At 37.8% G+C, this 18,614-nt stretch overlaps 3 protein-coding genes across 4 annotated transcripts in view; 2 read left to right on the top strand and 1 right to left on the bottom strand.

Moving 5' to 3' along the window:
* Positions 1-2,574, top strand: part of abcg5 (ATP-binding cassette, sub-family G (WHITE), member 5) — a 14,275-nt gene extending 11,701 nt beyond the window's left edge. The window contains 2 exon segments of the mRNA XM_016499852.1: positions 1,703-1,815; positions 2,175-2,574. Of these exon segments, the coding sequence (XP_016355338.1) occupies positions 1,703-1,815; positions 2,175-2,359 (298 nt within the window). The 3' untranslated portion in view covers positions 2,360-2,574.
* Positions 2,575-3,286: 712 nt separating this feature from the next.
* LOC107698753 (cytoplasmic dynein 2 light intermediate chain 1-like) lies at positions 3,287-7,823 on the top strand. Of its 2 annotated transcripts, XM_016499854.1 has the most exons (13): positions 3,287-3,428; positions 3,591-3,723; positions 3,875-3,909; positions 4,003-4,072; positions 4,166-4,254; positions 4,787-4,967; positions 5,053-5,121; positions 5,398-5,475; positions 5,691-5,770; positions 5,877-5,947; positions 6,616-6,713; positions 6,788-6,880; positions 7,419-7,823. In XM_016499854.1, the coding sequence occupies exons 1-13, from the start codon at positions 3,415-3,417 to the stop codon at positions 7,479-7,481; spliced, it is 1,074 nt and encodes a 357-aa protein (XP_016355340.1). In that variant the 5' UTR covers positions 3,287-3,414; the 3' UTR covers positions 7,482-7,823. The 2 variants fall into 2 exon arrangements, with proteins under 2 accessions (XP_016355340.1, XP_016355341.1); XM_016499855.1 differs by lacking the exon at positions 3,287-3,428 and having other exon boundaries at positions 3,577-3,723.
* A 6-nt stretch (positions 7,824-7,829) lies between these two features.
* The window catches only part of LOC107698752 (centrosomal protein of 170 kDa-like), a 50,574-nt gene continuing 39,789 nt past the window's right edge, over positions 7,830-18,614 (bottom strand). The window contains exons 12-20 of the mRNA XM_016499853.1: positions 17,135-17,270; positions 15,094-16,587; positions 14,041-14,281; positions 11,953-12,133; positions 11,680-11,856; positions 11,300-11,388; positions 10,525-10,618; positions 9,764-9,815; positions 7,830-9,475 (exon numbers count right to left, since the gene is read on the bottom strand). Coding sequence (XP_016355339.1) covers positions 9,228-9,475; positions 9,764-9,815; positions 10,525-10,618; positions 11,300-11,388; positions 11,680-11,856; positions 11,953-12,133; positions 14,041-14,281; positions 15,094-16,587; positions 17,135-17,270 — 2,712 coding nt within the window. The 3' untranslated portion in view covers positions 7,830-9,227. The remainder of the gene's footprint in view (positions 9,476-9,763; positions 9,816-10,524; positions 10,619-11,299; positions 11,389-11,679; positions 11,857-11,952; positions 12,134-14,040; positions 14,282-15,093; positions 16,588-17,134; positions 17,271-18,614) is intronic.

Below are 18,614 nucleotides of genomic sequence, written 5' to 3' on the forward strand. Positions count from 1 at the left end.
TAACATTGGTCTCAAGAATGTTTGAATAAGTCAGTGCTTTAGAGAAATAATTCCTGTCATTTATATATCAGTTCCTGGCTGATAAGGGATCGCATCTCACAAATTGCTCCAGCATGCCCATGATTATTGCTTAACCATGAACTTAGAGCACTTGCGATAACACATAATTGGTACTGGTCTGCTACTGTATTTTCACTTTCATGCTATTTAAATACATATATAGTTCTCAATAAGTTTGGAAAAAAGTTGTCTGCCATTTTCTTCCTGCCTGAAAATATTATCTTTTCAAACAGTTCCTGCTTTAAGAGCCATCGCTGACCAGGAGAGTAAAGATGGCTTGTACCAGAAGTGGCAGATGTTTCTGGCTTACATCATCCATATCCTGCCCTTCAGTATTATCAGTGTGTTCATCTTCACCTCTTTCTTGTACTGGTAAGTATGGGTGTGTTCGTGTGAGCTATTGAGTTTATCAGAGCTCGGGTCAGGGTAACTACAGTTCAAATCTGAGGGGAATGTCCTCAGAATCTTGACCTCATGCTGTTTCTCTGTGTGTGCTTTGGTGTTTCAGGACTGTTGGCATGAACCCAGATCCTGTGCGCTTCATGTGATTTTCAGCCGTGGTCATGGTTCCTCACATCATAGGTGAACTTTTAACACTGGTCTTGTTGGGGGTCGTTCAAGACCACAATATGGTCAACAGTGGGGTCGCTCTACTCAATGTAGCTGGAATCATGGTGGGATCTGGATTTCTAAGGTGAAGAAATGACTTTGATTTATTCAACATTGCCATATTGTGCATTGAAGACATTATGTTCTGCATTATAGATTGGATAAAATTTCCATCAGTTACATGACATGATATGTCATGATGGTTCACCCTAAAATGAAAAATTGCTGAAAATTTACTCACTCTCAGGCCACCCAAGATGTAGATGAGTTTGTCTCATCATCAGAATAGATTTGGAAAAATTTAGCATTAGATCACTTACTCACTTACTCAGTGGATCCTCTGCAGTGAATGGGTGCCGTCAGAATGAGAGTCCAAACAGCTGATAAAAAATTCACAATAATATACAATTTGGCTTCAGTCCATCTGTTAATGTCTTGTGAAGCAAAAAGCTGCATGTTTATAATAAACAAAACCAACAAGAAGTTTTTTAACATCAAACTGTTGCGTCTTGCCAAAATATTTCTCCAGTTGACAAGTTGTCTTATATGAATCAGGAGAGAAATATGCACAGATCAAGCACCGTCAAGCACGAATAGTCCAAAACAGTTCTAAACAAATATGTTGGTGGATTTTGATGTGAGAGGACAACAGGTGATGGATTTGATTTTTTCACTTGGAGGAAGTGTTATTTTAGAATATGGACTATTATGGTGTTTTGGCCAGTAGTGACGGTTTAAAGTTAAAAATGTCTTGATGGATTTGTTTATTACAAACATGCCGCTTTTCGCTTCACAAGACCTTAACTGATGGACTGGAGTCGTGTGGATTATTGTGATGTTTGTATCAGCTGTTTGGATTCTCATTCTGACGGCACCCATTCACTGCAGAGGATCCATTGGTGAGCAAGTCATGTACTGCTAAAATTCTCCAAATCTGTTCTGATGAAGAAACAAATTTAGAATTTTTGTTTAAAAATTTTTTTTTTACTATACCTTTAAGTGTGACATTTCATAAAATGTTTTATCCTTTTAGGAGTTTTAAACAAATGCCTGTGGTGTTCCAGTGGCTGAGTTATCTAACCTTCCAGAAGTACGGCTGTGAGCTCCTGATCGTCACTGAGTTCTATGGCCTGAACTTCACCTGCAGTAAGAAAAATCATCTTCTTCCTCAATTGCATACTTCTAATGGAACCCATGAAATGGCTTGACAAGCACAGTTTCTGTGTTAATGTCTTTCTTTTTGAAATAAGAACTTAATGCGAGACATATTGATGTAGCCAGTAGTTTCTAGTTTACATCATTACCCACAGCATGTCAAATATCATCAATATTATTGGACTGTTTTACCAGATGAAGTGTGTACATTTCGAAAGCATTTATCTGCTATTTTTTATTTGTCTGAGTCAAAGCTAATAGACAAGGACAAACTTTACTTTTGATTTCATGACATATAATGCATAAGCTGTCCACACAATGTCCTCTGACTAACCGTTCCTCTCACTCAGCGCCTTTAGCTGGTTTGCCAGGATCATGTCTGGTGGACAGTGGGGATATGATCATAGATCAGGGTTATCCTGGAGCTCTCTCGCATTACACACAAGACTTCCTCCTGCTCTACGCCTTTCTGCCTGCACTCGTGATACTGGGCATCATCAGCTTCAAGATACGCGACCACCTCATCAGACGCTAAGCTTCTGAGTGTGTGCGTGTGTTGGTGGGCCTGAGAATGTTATTTTATGTTCTTTATTTTGTATATAGAATATCTCTAAATCATAGTAGACTATATCCAGAAAACCTCAACATGAAAGCTGAATCCATCAACCTTTTCCATAGTTATTGATCCATTTTCTCCACAATGTAGGCCCTAATGTACCATTACTGTTTGTGGTATACATCATAATTTCTAATGAGACTGTAAATATACAATAAATGTTTAATAAAACATGTACCTGTTGTTTTAAAATGTATTTAGAATGAAATGCCATTTACAGCATTTAAATAAAAAGGCCACTTCATACCAATGATTGTTCTGCTTATTTTCATCCATATGTGAATTTTTCATATGAATGCTTGTATTAATGTTTACATCATGCTTTCATTCAACAAATGCGCATGTTCTGTCCCTGTCTGTTCTGAACAATATTTTCATGTGAGGAAAGCTAATGTTATTATTTGTGGTTATTTCAAACAACAGCAAGATCATGTTGACAGCCTTATATTATTAGTTTTGTTTGTTACGAAAATTAACCCTGGTTTTACTACAAAACCATAAAGCCATAAAGACTGTGGTTATACAAATGGTAATCAATCTGTCCAAAAAAAAAATCATGGTTACTATACTTTTACTATAGGTAATTAAACCGTCTTTATTTTTCGCAAGAGTTCTCTACCGAATACGATATGAAAAAAATTCAGTCCAAATTTATGTAGATCAAAATAAATACTGTTTCAAAGCATCTATATCTATATTTGTCTATGTGAACTTAGCGTGGAAAGAGAGAACACTTCGGGAAAACGGGAATAGAAAAGAAAATTAGTTTAAGAAATGAAGAAAAGCTACATTTCCCATAGTGCACTACATGTCATACGTCATCAAACAGTGCCGTTACCCCTCGCAACGGTAATCAAGCGTCTCCTTCATTCGACAAGCATCAGTACAGGACTAACGTTAAACTGAATCGAAACTCGTTTCTTCGATGAAACCAGACATAAACTTTTTTTTTTTTTTTTTAGAAACAGGTGATAATGTCTAAAATAAGGTAAGCTACTGTTTGAGCTACACAACATTGTTTTACTCCCATTTCGATGTTAGCTTACAAGCTACCCAGAGAGAGAGAGAGAGAGAGAGTCGAGCTGAGCTGAGCTACATACCGCTTTAGTAAACATGAAGATGCTGCTATTAAGATCATGTTGTCTCGTAGTTCGGATACTTTATGGGATATTGCTGCAGCGGAAGTGCGCAGCAGGGAGAGCAGGACTGATGAAGAGGATGCTGAAGAGGACGCGCACTTTCCCACACAGAGAACAGTCTTCTTCATGGGCAGTAAAGCAGGGGTAAGTTATGCGTATGTATGCCTGCAACATATCACTCTAAACGCATAGGCCTACCTGAAGTCTTTAGGGTTCGACAATGCTTTAAAATGTATGTGCTAATACCAAACAATGAAACTTTTTAAACATTTTACATTTTACATCTCTGTTTTAGGGTAAAACAACAATATTACTGCGGTTCCTTGATAGGTGAGTTTAAGATACTGTCTTACTGTACATCTGAAGTTATTAAGGGTTTTCCTGTCACCTCACATCATGTTTCTGTTTTACTCTTTAAACCAGAGATGAGACAGCTAAACCTACTCTTGCACTGGAGTACACTTTTGGTAGACGTGCTAGAGGGCATAATACGGTATGAATATTGTCCTCCTCAGTTTGTTATAGGAATAAAAATGAATTTCCCTTTTAATTGATATATAAGAGTATGTTTTTCTCCTCTCTGCAGCCTAAAGACATCGCTCACCTGTGGGAACTGGGAGGAGGAATTTCCTTGTCAGACCTAGTGCAGATTCCCATCACGGCTGACAATGTCAGGTTAGATTCACAAATACTATACACTCATTCAGACTGGATTTAAATAGAATTTTTCTCAGATTTCTAAATGTACATTTCATAGTCCTTTTTTTTTGGTTTCCACAACAAAATAATAATAATAAAAAAAAGTGATTACTTGCAATTGCGAGTTTTTATCTCTATTTCTCAGAATTCTGAGTGTACATCTCGCAATTTTGAGTTTTTTTCTCAGAATTCTGTTTCAGTGACATTAACCGATTACTTTTTTGTTGTTGTTATTTTCACCACCTAAAAAAACACTTAAAAACGAAACAGAATTGAGAAATATAAACTCGCAATTGTGAGAAAAAAGTCTGAATTTTGAAATAAAAAGTTGCAATTACTTTTATGGGTTTTTTTTCCCCACCACTCAATATATATATATTAATTGTGACTTTCTTAATCTCACAATTCACACTTTTTTGTATTTTATGTTTTTATTCTGTGGTGGAAATACACTTCCATGCATGTTGCAAATGCAACAAATACAAATCAATTGTGCTTGTTTTTACAGTTCTTTGTCTGTAGTACTTGTTCTGGATCTGTCTAAACCTAATGTTCTTTGGGAGACCATGGAGAGGCTGCTTGATTCAGCTCGAAGTCAGGTGGAAAAAGTGTGTGCCTCACATCAGAAGACAGGAGAATCCAGATCCGGCAAACAACGAGTCCCACGAGTCCTCCACAAGGACTATCCGGTGTGAGAGAGTAACATAATTGCTATAAATGAAGCTTGAAATGGAATGTATCAGTCTATTACATGAAACAGTCTCTTTCCAACAGGACAGAGAGCTCATCAGCCCTTTCCCTGTTCCTCTTCTCATAGTTGGAAGCAAGTTTGACATCTTTCAGGTAAAATCTCACTATGCTATATAGCCTTCGGCTTTCTACAGTATACACTTAATACTGCTTTCTGTGTTTTTAAATAGTATGCAAAACAGTACAGTATGCAACAGTTACATGTCAAAGCATTACCTTTTTTTAATTTATTTTTTATTAAATCTGCAGTAAAATGTCAACTCTTGGCTGTCCGAATCAAACATTGAATGATGAATCCAGTGAAACACTGAAAAGTAATTCAAACTTACCTAATATTATATTTATCGATAACATTCTATCTCCTTCAAGGACTTTGATTCAGAGAAGAGAAAGGTGATTTGTAAGACTCTGCGCTTCATAGCCCACTTCTACGGAGCCTCATTAATCGTAAGACTGACTTCATACTACAGAATTTCAGAATGCGGTTTGAAAATGATCATGGATCATAACATACAGAAATTTGAAGGTTCAGAAAAACAATAACTGAGGAACTCTAAACTGACATCTTCTGTGGCATAACCAAGCTTTATAAAATCACTCATATAGCATTTCTGTTTCTCTCTGGTCAGTGTTATATTTGTATGCTGTCCGTCTCTCCATAGTTCACCAGCAGCAAGTCAGAAGCTATAATATCTAAAAGCAGGAGTTTTGTTAATCAGCTGGCGTTTGGGACTGAAAGACCGTATGAACCTTTCATTATCTTCTTGTACTTCAGATGTGGGATATTCTTCATTACTAAAGTTTATTAGTCACAGTAAAAAAAATGTTTTTTTATTCCATTCTATTAGAAAGTCAATCTCTACTGACCCCAGCAAACCTCTGGCAATACCAGCAGGCTTTGACTCCCTCAGTCAGATTGGTAAGATATGCATTGTGCTTTTGATTTGGTTAAAGATTTTTTTTATTGTTAATAATGTTAAAATTTGTTTGTTGCATATTGTTATTATTTTAAATTATTATTGATATATTGCTATACATTCAGTTTTTATGACCTCGAATTTAAAAAGTGTATTGAAATATTGCATCTAAAATGCACAATTATAAACACAAGTATAAGCCCAATTATAATGCACTATATATAAATTTTTCATGTACTTATATATGTGACCCTGGACCACAAAACCAGTCTTAAGTCGCTGGGGTATATTTGTAGCAATAGCCAAAAATACATTGTATGGGTCAAAATTATAGATTTTTCTTTTATGCCAAAAATCATTAGGATATTAAGTAAAGATCATGTTCCATGAAGATATTTTGTAAATTTCCTACCATAAATATACCAAAACTTAATTTTTGTTTAGTAATATGCATTGCTAAGGACTTCATTTGCACAACTTTAAAGGTGATTTTCTCAATATTTAGATTTTTTTTGCACCCTCAGATTCCAGATTTTCAAATAGTTGAATCTCGACCAAATATTGTCCAATCCTAATAAACCATACATCAATTTTGAAAAATTTACACGTAATTTGGTCCAGGGTCACATATGTAGGTGTTCAAAATATTTTGAATTAATTCATCTTCTAGGCCCGCCTGTAACCTCTGATGTTGATATCGGGACTCTTCATGCCAAAAACCCATTAGACCTTTGGAAAAAGGTTTTTGAAAGGGTTTTCCCACCTGAGGTACAGTTTCCTGCTGTGTAAACAATGATAATGGTCAATAATGTCTGCCTGACCCCTGACCTTTTTGTCTTCAGAACATCAAGGAACGTAAGGAGCTGAAAGATCCTGCCAAAGACCCCCAGTACAGTGAGCCCCTTATAGACTCTATCAGAGCTCAGAAAGACCAGGTAAAATAATTATTGTCACTGTAAAATCACCCTTCAGCAAATATTTGTCTTCTAGTAACCTCTATTCCTTGTGTGTGTATATAACCCAGAAGTAAAACTGACTCAGTACTGTAGCCATTAACTGATCCTCCAGAGTACAGTATGTGACTGAAAGTTACCCTGAACCTCACACTCATTGCCCTTCAGTAGCTTCTCACCTACTCTGATTCAGTGCTTAGTGACTGCAGTAATCAGACAATATGTGGCTGAGGGTCACTATTGCAGTTTAATCGCTCAGATTGCAGTTTTTGTACACAAATTCTAGAGTATAACATGTTCAATTATGCTATTATGTAAGATTTAAAAGTAATATAATCTTATAATTGAATGATTTTCTACACATTAAACAACTTTTAACAAGTTTGCAGCATGTTTATAGTTTTTAGAAAATGTAGAAATCTGATTGACTGCACTATAGTTAAACTGTCAGGTACACAAATGTTTTTAATGTATTAGAGAAGAAACATTGCATTGTATTTTTTGTGTTTTTTTTTCTCAGGAGCTGGAGCAGTACAAGAGAGAACAAGCAAAGTCATGGAAAAGTTTGGCTCTGGATCCATAGATTTCACTCAAAACCTTTTAGAAGACCTACATCTGTATTCATGTATTGTAATGGACTTCATCCACTTTCCATTATGTACCATAAAGAATGAAATGTCTTCATGTATGAATATTGCTATAATGTGTAATGGTAGTATGGCTGTCTATGTGGCTAACCTTTGTAGCTCATATTGCTTCTTTGTAGTTAAATACAATTTGGAGAATGTATTTTGTAAATAAATTATTAAATGGATTATTTTGTATATTGCCCTATCAAAGCATCCCTTGATAAATATCAAATTATTTCAACTGGACACAACACACAACTCAAAATTAAACAAAAACTTGTTTTAATATGCTGTTCCCCCCCTTTATTGAGAATATGCAAAATTATGTAAAAAAGAAAAAAAGTGCCGTAACAATTAAATGAATTGAAACAAAAATAAATAAAACATACATTAAAAACAATAATGAAAAAAAAAAACACTGATATGATACACAATGTGTAAACCTCACGGAAAATCAATGTACCAAGCACTTTATCTGCTGTCTCTCATACATTGGCAGACTGTCACACAGGTTGTTTTGTCAGAGGGGCGTCCCACTGGAAAGGCATCTTGTAGTGAGTACAGCGTGATTTAGTGGTGTCTACTTCATTTCACATTATGCCTTTGATGGGCAAAATGAAACCATATCACAAAGAATCAAGTCTTGTCATCCCCAAAGACCGAAAGACCAAGCTGAGAATACTGGGCACTTCGTGACATCATACATGTAGAAAACAAAGAAAAGCCCACTGAATGTATTCTGTCAGGTACCAATCTGCACTATCGTCTAAGTCTACAGTTACACTATTTACTCTTCCTACAGGGCTCCTAAAGAAAGGCCAGGGAAGTGGTTCAGGTTTACACCAACATCCTCCTAAAAATACAGACAAGCAGCAGAAGGAAATAAAAATGGATAACAGTAAACACACACATGAGAAGGCGGCTAGTAGGTATCAGAGCATCATGAAGACACACGTCTGTCTATGCAGAAATGTTAGTCATAAGGCTGATTCAGCTGTGCTGATCGAAGTAGCATAAAGGCAAAAATCGATTTAGCCAGGGTGCAGTTTACCAGTCCATTAGTGCATGCCATGCATTTGTCTGCAAGTTCCCTCTATGTTTTAGTAATTGAAAACTACAAAATTATGCAAAGAATTGCAATGGATATTTCAGTTTCCAATGATACAAATTCTTCATTACATAAAAAAAAAGAAAAGAAAAAAAATCAAGACCCTTATTAAGCTAATTTAGAATAGCTTGAATGCACAAAATGTAACATCTAAAACATTTTCCAAAAATTACAGTTATCTAAATAGACAAATTTCAAAATACATTTGCTGAGTTTGCGCATAGTTTGCTGTATTCGGTTTGGTAAACTGTGCAGAACGTGTTGGTAAGCTCAGAGGAGAGCAGACAGGCACTGGAGTTGTTTTTGTCTGTTCACGACGTCTGGCAGTTCATTGGGCTTGGATGGCCACTTGCTTCCTGTCACATGCAGCTGTGTGTGTTTTGGTGCGGTTTTGCTTAGTTGAGCTAAGCAGTCAGTCCAGATACACAGGTGTGATGCTAAAGGTTACACTACAAGGTAAAACAACAAACAGATCTCATACAGAATCCTGTAGAAGGGCACATAGTACATTATACATACACATTAAAAGATCCATTCGGGAACAAGTTACAGTATGTAGTTTTATTAATCCAGTTTACTAACAGAAAGTCTTTTATTTGCTAGCGATGGCACTCTCCTCTCCAGTGGGGTGTGAGCGGTTGAAGTTGAGTCCTACACTGGGTTTCTCTGGGCTGGTTATGATCGTTGTTGGCGGCGGCTGAGAGGCTCCATTACTGGGCAGAGGCCCCCATACGCTTTGAGACCCAAGACTGCTTTTGGGTTTGGTGGTGGTTGGACTTGTCAGGCCGAGGCTGGTCAGAGCGTCAAGGGTTCCATCAGGGTCCACCATGACATTTATAACTGCAGGGATAGAGAAACGCATCAGAAAATGTGAATGTGTATGTATTTTATTTAGCTAAAACTGCATATACTTATTTAAATTAGACCAAAAACATCACAAGTTGACTATGATGTAACAGTCAGAAGTTATTTAATTATATATCAAATAATAAAAGATTTGAAAAAAGCTGAACAGTATATCGAAAGTAGAAATGTGCTTGTGGACAGTTTAGAAGATTATTAAGGCAAGCTAAATTTAGCTGCATTGTGCTGCTGTTGCATTTAGTGTAGATGTGGTATAAGTCTTACCTTGAAGCTGTTTTTCTACCCTCTTCAGCTCTGTTAGTATAGATGAAATTTCCTGAATGCCATAAAGAATAATTAGGAGAAGTACAGATCAATATCTGTTACTGTAAGACATTCAGCATTTAAAGGCATAGTTCACCCAAAAATGAAAATTACCCTATGATTTACTCACCCTCAAGCCATCCTAGGTGTATATGACTTTCTTCTTTCAGACAAATCCAATTGGAGTTTTATTAAAAAAATGTCCTGGCTCTTCCAAGCTTTATAATGGCAGTGAATGGGTGTTATTTTTCAATAGTTTAAAAGAAGTCCAATAAAGTGCATCCATCCATCATAAAAAGTGCCCCACAGCTCCGGGGGGTGAATAAAGGCCTCCTGAAGTGAATCAATGCGTTTTTTTGTAAGAAAAATATCCATATTTAAAATTGTATAAACTGTAATCTCTAGCTTCCGCTAACTGGTATGTGCATACATGAGAGAGTGGCATTCCAGCAGATGACGCAAGACGTAGGCGTTGCCTAAAGTCCGATGAGAATATGCTAGTCTCGCGAGAAGATTTTGTTTACAGGAGCAATGGAAGCAAAGTTTCCTTTGTTTAGCAAAAGTATTATATTAAAAATTATTTGTTTAATATAACTTTGGGTTAATATAACGATTGGATTCGTCTGAAAGAAGAAAGTCATATACACCTAGGATGGCTTGAGGGTGAGTAAATCATGGAGTAATTTTCATTTTTGGGTGAACTATCCCTTTAGAAAACTTACCTTGTTTGTAGTTTTGGGAAGTGGAACTTCATTGTCCAAATAGAGTTTCCTCTCAATATCATCCCAGTTCCTGTCTTTGTCTTTGAACAATATCCTTTAAAATAGTGAATAAGTAGCAATATTACAAATTTGTCTTTTAAATGTTACAAATAGTAAAAACACACACACAGAAGATTACATTTATCCATGATATTTTATCTATCAGCAGTTACAGTTTACATCTGAAAATGTAAAACTGTAATACAGGCAGTAAATTCCTACAGAAAACCATGTAATGTTTTAAAACAGTGCTTCTCAAACTTCACTGAAATGGAGGAACCACTAAATAAAATTAAATTCACTGAAATTCATGATTCCGTAACTTTCAAGAACAGTATTTCTTGAAAAGTTTTTAAAGGGCAAAAATAATTTTGATTTCAGTCCTTATATTAATTTTGTATTTTATTTAAAGCATTTGAATTTGTGTATATAATTAATGGATATATTAATTAATTAATTGATATATATATATATATATATATATATATATTGATATATATATTTGCATCTTAGCACATGAAAATATGCGTTACTGCTCCATTAACTATATTCTAGTCCAAAATAATAAATAACAAAATGATGTAAAATATAGTACCTTTGACAATGTAAGAAGTAAAAAAAGCTTTAAATATTTTTAGTTCTACAATTATTCAGTCTGTAACATTTTCAGCAATTATAAAATGACCGTTTATGTAATTTGGTTTAATGAGCAACACAGTACACATGTATGACTGACCTGATTTTGCCAGCAGTTTTATCTACAGACTGTCGGATTTTAGAAGACAGTTGGGAAACCGACGTCAGCAATAAACTGTCTAGCACCGCCTGCAAAAGAACAGCCATCAGTCAGTAAAAACCGTGTCAATCAATAATTTACCAAGCAAACAACATCCAGTCAATAAAACATTGAGGTAATTCAACTTAATCACATCATATCAGTTTTCACATCACCACTCACACACCAGGCTACACTGAACAAGATATTCTCATCTGGAGCCACAGACACACACTTAAAAATAAACCCCACACCCTGAAGTCTGCTGAATCATTCACTTAACATACATTCATAAAGACCTGAAAGATCAGGTCCATTTCATGAAGTTAAGTGGTTCATACCGGTCTCACCTCATCCCGGTTCCAGGTACGCCTGCGCAGGGCCGCCTGAGGGTCCAAGCTGTCCGGGGCCCGGGGACGAAGCTCCACTGGTCTGCCATTGATCTCTGAGGCTTTGGTATGAACTACAGGGGGAATCTTCCTGAAGTTTAGACTTTCGTCAAAAACTCTCTCAACCAGCTGCAGAAAAGGAGAATTAACAACAAAGTTATTGAGAACAATCACCTTGTAAACTAATAAACATCTTGAAAGTGAGTAAGGCGATGTGAGATGTACCTCCTCCCTGGTGTCGATGGCGGAGCCCGGTGTGGTCGCGGCTGTGCTGACCGTGGTGCTGGGTGCCGTGCCGGAGGAACTGACCAAGTCGATCTCGCCTGCCACGTCATGGATCTCTCGTGCCAGGATGGCCAGGTCCTTGGCGAGGTCCTGACTGATCCTGCGCACACAGGGATATAACCTGTAAACATTCAGATGGGTGTCTAGACTAGGGGCGCACAAAAACACACACATCATGCAAAGACTCACATTAGGTAGTCCCTAATCTATGCATGCACATGCACATGCTTATATATGCAATCCCATAGCAAATTGTATGCATGACATGCCTCACATGCATCATTTATAAAAACAGAATTATTATAACATCAAAAAATAGACTACCGTAAAATTTTGGGGTCGGTATTGATTTGTTTTTAAAGAAATCAATACTTTTACGCAGCAAGGACGCATTAAATCGATCAAAAGTGACATAAAGACTTTTACATTGTTACAAAAGATTCCTTAATTGAAATAACTTCTGCTCTTTTGAATTTTTAAGAGTCCTGAAGAAAATGCATGAAGGTTTCCTCAAAAATATTAAGCAGCACAACTGTTTTCAACATTGATAATAATATGAAATATTTCTTGAGCACCAAATCAGCATATTAGAATGATTTCTGAAAGATCATGTGACACTGAAGACTGAAAACTCAGCTTTACCATCACAGCAATACATGACAATTTAAAATATATTAAAATAGAGAAGAGTTATTTTAAATTGTAATAGTATTTCACAATTATACTGTTTGTACAGTATTTTGATCCAATAAATGCAGCCTTTGTCAGCATAAGAGAATTCTTTCAAAAACTATTAAAAAAATCGTACTGAACCTAAACTTCATCATCATCATTAGTGTATATAATATTATAACATGATAAATACATCAAGAATGTCTCATTACATATGAATCACACATTTGTTGTATATAGGTTTTGATTAATGGTTAATTATTATGGTATTGTAATATTGAGAGGGTTTTTAGAATAACCACAAGGTGGTAGTATACTACACAAGTTTAACAAATATATGTGGCATTTATGGGTTGCTAAAGATGCAATGTGTCACTTTTGTGTGGAAAAATGTGTCAAATTCACAATATTGTATTCTTCAATAAAAACACATAAAACTAAAACACATAAAACACATGTAACTTATATTACACATACAAAATAAAAGTATGAATAGTGCTTCTGAAATGTACATTTAACATCATGTCCACTCACATTAAGATAAAGACCCGTCATAAAAGTAGACAAATAAAAGCTGTTTGATTTTACATTGAGTGGGCTGCCACATGAGAGCTGCCATGCTGAGATCACTTGAGCAACTGAATTAAACTACTACGGTAACCCCACAGTTACTGGACACAGTCATTTACAGAGTAAAGTAACCACAGCTAACCGCAAACACCGCATTTCTAAGGGCACTGGTAACTAAAAACATTAGCTTTTTGCTGTTTGAAATTTAAGTAGATAAATGAGAACATGAAAGCAGGAGTTAATGACAGATAAAGACAGAATAAAATGTCAAAAAACAATATGATAAAGTAAGAGAGAGAGAGAAAGAGAGAACGAGCTTGTGATCAACTTATATCAGTGTTTGCCCTGCAGCAGCGGATTTGAAGACAGTCTCTCTTGTTGCTGTTCCAGCTGTGACTAATGCTACATGAGAACATCTCCAGAGATAATAGACTATATTCCCGCATGCAACACCAACACTGAGCGCCCACTTTTTCAGCGGCCTTGGTTCTCAGTGTTTTTTACCCATTCATTTTCTCCAAAAGGATTTCAAAAGATTTTTCATTAAAAAGATCTAAACTTTGAACCACACCAAACATTACCGAGATGAACCAAAGTCTATGGTTTTTCTGATTTTCAAAAAATGTTTACTTAAAATCTAAGGAATATCTCATGAGATAAGACTGGAAGAACAGTCAAGCATAATGTAAAGATAACTATATCGTATGCTTTGTGTGTCAAGTAACTGTGGGGCATTTTAATGATGTAATGTGTTTGTGTGTATAAGGACACAGAGTTGATGAGTACCTGGCGATCTCCTCACTGTGAGCTGTCCAATCTCGTATGTACTCCTCCTGTTCTCTCATCCTGTTTTTGAGGAGGAGACCCCCGGGGCTGGTCGTGACCGGAGCGGGACCACCCAGCCTGCTGGTGCGAAGAGTGGTGCCCGGACGCAGGCGAATGTGTTTGGGAGAGTTCCGGTTAGAGCCAAACTCATCCTCAGAGGTAGAGGCATATTCAGGAGGCAGCCGTCTCCACCGGTTAGTGGCTGAAAAGAAAGAGAGGTTTGATTGAAATGTTTACAGAAATACTAATATTAATAATGAACAATAAAGTCCCATATGAATTGAGGGGGTGGTTACAGGTTTACATATACAGTATATATATATATATATATATATATATTTCTTCTTAGACAACTGAACAGCCTTGGTGTCAGTCAGCATATTCTAGAACTAGTGTACAAATCCATTGTTGAGAGTGTATTAACTTTTCATATCCCTGCCTGGTATGATCATTTAAACTGCAAATCCAAGAACAAACTGTCCAGAATTGTGGTAATGGCAAGTAAAATAGTAGGTAGGATACAGAAGCCCTTAACACAACTCTACACTGAAAGGACAAAGAAGGTGGTGAGGAGTATTCTAGCAGATAGTTCTCATCCTCTCTTTAGTCAGTTTGAGCCTTTGAGGTCAGGAATGCGCTATCGAATTCCTTTAGCAAACAAAAATGTGTTTAAGAGGTCTTTTATTCCTAATGCCATTAAAATCCTCAACTCTGCAAGAGAGTTTAGCTCCAACCTTGATCAAACTCACCTGTCAGTATCTTTCTAGCAATCCTTAAGACCTTGGTTAACTTGTTCAGGTGTGTTTGATTAGGGTTGGAGCTGAACTGTGCAGGAAAGTGGAACTGTGCTAGTCAGTTAGACTACATAAACACAATACTTTGACCAGTTTCTTTATCTCAAATTGGCATTAAAACAAATCACCTCACTTCTGCTTTTGGCATCTGCCAAGTAACATTTCCAATCATGCAGCAGCCGAAAGAGTATATTAATGTAACTATCATATTCCTCCTCACCTGATGGGGTGCTGTTGACAGGTGCTGTCTTCGGCTTGGGGTCCGCTAGCTTGGAGACACTATTAGCCCTCATCCGTGCAGTTAGCTTGCTGTCTGGTGCTTGCTGATTTGTGCTTCTCAGGCCCAGACGTAGCGCTGTCTCTGCAGACACACGTGTCGCCGTGGTCCTACTGACCGTGGCCTCCGAATCGCTCCGTGCTGAAATCGAGCCGAGTCTGGTGCGGCGAGGTTGTGCTAGCATGTCAATGCGTGACTGCGCCTTCCTCCCCGAAGGTGGTTTGGAAGTGGAACTGGTGGTGGACACCTCAGACGCCACTGAGACCCTGTCCGCGTCCGCCAGATCTGTGTCCGACGTGTCTCCAATCCGAGCCCTGCGCAACAGGGATGCCCTCGTGGAACGGGGCTGCGGAAGACCAGCCTGCTTCGTGAGGGCCGCGGTGCTAGTTTGCAATGTCTTGCTGGGCTTTGCGGACCTTGCAGATTTGCTGGTATCAAGCTTGGACTGCAGAAGGTCATCAGTGGAGGTGAAGTGACCTTTGGTGTTTGAGCGACTGGAATACATCTCCTGGTCCGAGGACAGGATGTCTGAGATGGGTAACGAGGAAGTCTGATCATCATCAGTGAGATCTTGGGATGGTTGGCGGCCACGGGAGGCTGTCTGTACTGAACGACGAGTATCTGAGCGGCTTTCTGTGGTCTTGGTCTTTGTCTTCCTCTCAAGACGCTCCCTTGCGCTGGCTGTGGTTTTTGATGCCGTGCTCGCATTGCTCTTCTCTCTATAAAGGCTGCTGAGGGATCGACGCTTCTGAACCGCCTTGCGATCACCCTCAGCTGCCGCCTGGCTGACCGTGCTGGCCGTGTCGATATCAGATTCAGGGGATAAAGGGCAGGCTGGGGGTGTTACCGGGTCCAACTTTTTCTCATTGCGGAGTTTAGCCTCAAGGAAAGCCATGACAGCTTCAGTGTCCTTGAGAAGAGTCACCGTGTCCATGCTGCCCACCGAGTCACTTCGCTCCCTTCCTCCATTCTGCCGGTTGATGCGAGGAATCAGTTCTATGGGGACATTACCGCTGGGCTTCTCAATTGTAAAACTACCTTGCCTCACTAGTGGCTTCCCAGACCTCTCCCCATCACTTCCTTTACTCTTGTCCTCTGAATGCCTCCTGCGACTCTCCTCTGATGCTCTCCTCTCTCCACTTCCCGAGGGACGCACAGATGAATGTTTTCCTGCCTTCCCGTCCTGCTGGATGCTCTTGGATTGGCTAGAAATAACATCCTTGTTGTTTGGAGTGCCGATGCACTCGCCATCACCTTTATGGTCATTGTGGCTTTCTTTTTCCTGGGGTTCTGTGTCCTGTTTCTCACCGATCTCAGAGCGCTTGATCTTTTCCTCTCTGGGAAGCTGCGGAAGAGTCCTCCTTTTACGCTCAGCTTGGCTGGAAGTGGTAGAGCCGGTGCTCTTGATAGAGATACCAGCCTCAAATGCATCACCATCTGAAGTGAGAAAAGAAAATACATATTATAGAAATGCGACCATATATACAGTACTGTTTAAAAGTTTGGGCTCAGTACGATTTTTTTTTTTAAGAAAATTAATACTTTTATTCAGCAAGGATGCATTAAATAGAACAAAACAAAAGACATTTATATGTGTTTATATGTATGTTACATAAAAAAATTATATGACACTGAAGACTGGAGTAATATCTGCTGAAAACTCTGCTTTACCATCACAGGAATACATTATATGTTCAAATACATTAAAATAGAAAACATTTATAATTGTAGTAATATTTGACAATATTACTGTTCTTTTAAAAACACTACAAAAAATCTTATGGAACCCAAACATTTGAACAGTAGTGTACATATACATTAAGAATACATAAGTAATAGTGGATCACAAAATTTGCTGAATTGAATGAAATTAAACGCTAAGATATTATCAATTAAATTAGGGATGGTACCATTTATGGGTACCATACCAGTTACTGGGCGATATTACAGACCATTTATGTGTTCATACAATTCAGTAAATTACCTCGCTCTTGATGGACAAAAGCTGGTGGTTCTGCCCCAGAGCCCTCTGGGTCTGTTCGCGTTTGATTAGCAGCTAAACTGGCCCACTGTGAAACCCAGCTAGGGCTGCCGACTGCAACAGAATCTTCCACAAGTCTCTATAAATGAAGCAAACATGTTTCTCTAGTCAGTACTAATCAGTTGAATTACCCCTGCAATAGTTGTCTGTGGTCCAGTCCTGCAGAGCTGATGACATGGGTTGTGTGATACATTGGCTTTTTGCTATGATGTGGAGTCTTCATTATATTTAGAATGTATTTTCCAAACAAACTACACTGATTTGATTATGTTAGCCTTAGCAAGCACCACTAAAACAGTTAAAGGGGTCATATGATGTTGCTAAAAAGAACATTATGTTGTGTATTTTCTTGGTGGACAATAAAGATATACTCTACTCTACTTTTTGGTTACCAAAATTCTTCAAATATCTTCTTTTGTGTTTAACAGAAGAGAGAAACTCATACAGGTTTGAAGTAATATGAGGGTGAGTAAATGATTTTAAAAAGTGATTGAGTAAAAAATTTGTATTTTTTGGGTGAACTATCCCTTTAATGTTTTCATCGTTCATCATATGTAAGAAAAAATCTAGATATAAACTATCTAGATAGACCTCACTATCCGATTAGTCCAAAGGTTCTCAGCTCTGGCCCTCGAGGTCCACTTTCCTGCAGAGTTTAGCTCCAACCTTGATCAAACTCACCTGTCAGTATCTTTCTAGCAATCCTTAAGACCTTGGTTAACTTGTTCAGGTGTGTTTGATTAGGGTTGGAGCTGAACTGTGCAGGAAAGTGGAACTGTGCTAGTCAGTTAGACTACATAAAATCGCATCATATGACCCCTTTAAACAACAATAATCAGAAGACTCAGAGTCTATGCTCATACTAGAGTGAAGACTGGGTGTAAACATGGCACGGATCCACAATGAGGATTTAAAACAAGGACTCTTTTATAGTCTTGTGTGTGTGTGTGTGTGTGTGTGTGTGTGTGTGTGTTTGTGTGTGGAAATTGCCTTAAGGAACTAGACTACTACTTCTCATTCCCAAACTGGGTCAGTGAGCAAGTGGCCAGTTTTCAACCTAACAAGGAAGTGGTCAGTGGAGGGATTGACTGACAAAGCACTGTGTCAGTATTACTCTCCTTAACATACTGTGATGCCCTGTCCGGCACGATGAGACAAAACCAATAAAACCCATTTCAAATTTTCAGAGACATAATTACTGATTATAATGACTTGTACTGTGTTTCTACACGTTGCGTATCGTGCCGTGTAAACATAAAACCATGTCTGCATTTGTGATCGGAGAAACGACAAACAAACAAGCGCTACTCTACACTGGTTAAAACTCACGTTTGAATCATCAGTGTCAAATTCTTTAAATATAAAAAATTTACTTACAGGCTGTGAGTCAGAAGCACCAGACTGTCCTTGCAAAGTTGGAACT

This window comes from Sinocyclocheilus anshuiensis, unplaced genomic scaffold, assembly GCF_001515605.1.
Source record: "Sinocyclocheilus anshuiensis isolate Anshui unplaced genomic scaffold, SAMN03320099.WGS_v1.1 scaffold1015, whole genome shotgun sequence".
NCBI classification, from domain to species: Eukaryota; Metazoa; Chordata; class Actinopteri; order Cypriniformes; family Cyprinidae; genus Sinocyclocheilus; species Sinocyclocheilus anshuiensis.

Coding starts and splice junctions, on each gene's coding strand:
- LOC107698753 (XM_016499854.1), top strand. Junction 6,714..6,787: donor AAAGGGTTTTCCCACCTGAG/GTACAGTTTCCT, acceptor TTTTGTCTTCAG/AACATCAAGGAACGTAAGGA. Junction 6,881..7,418: donor TCAGAGCTCAGAAAGACCAG/GTAAAATAATTA, acceptor TTTTTTTCTCAG/GAGCTGGAGCAGTACAAGAG.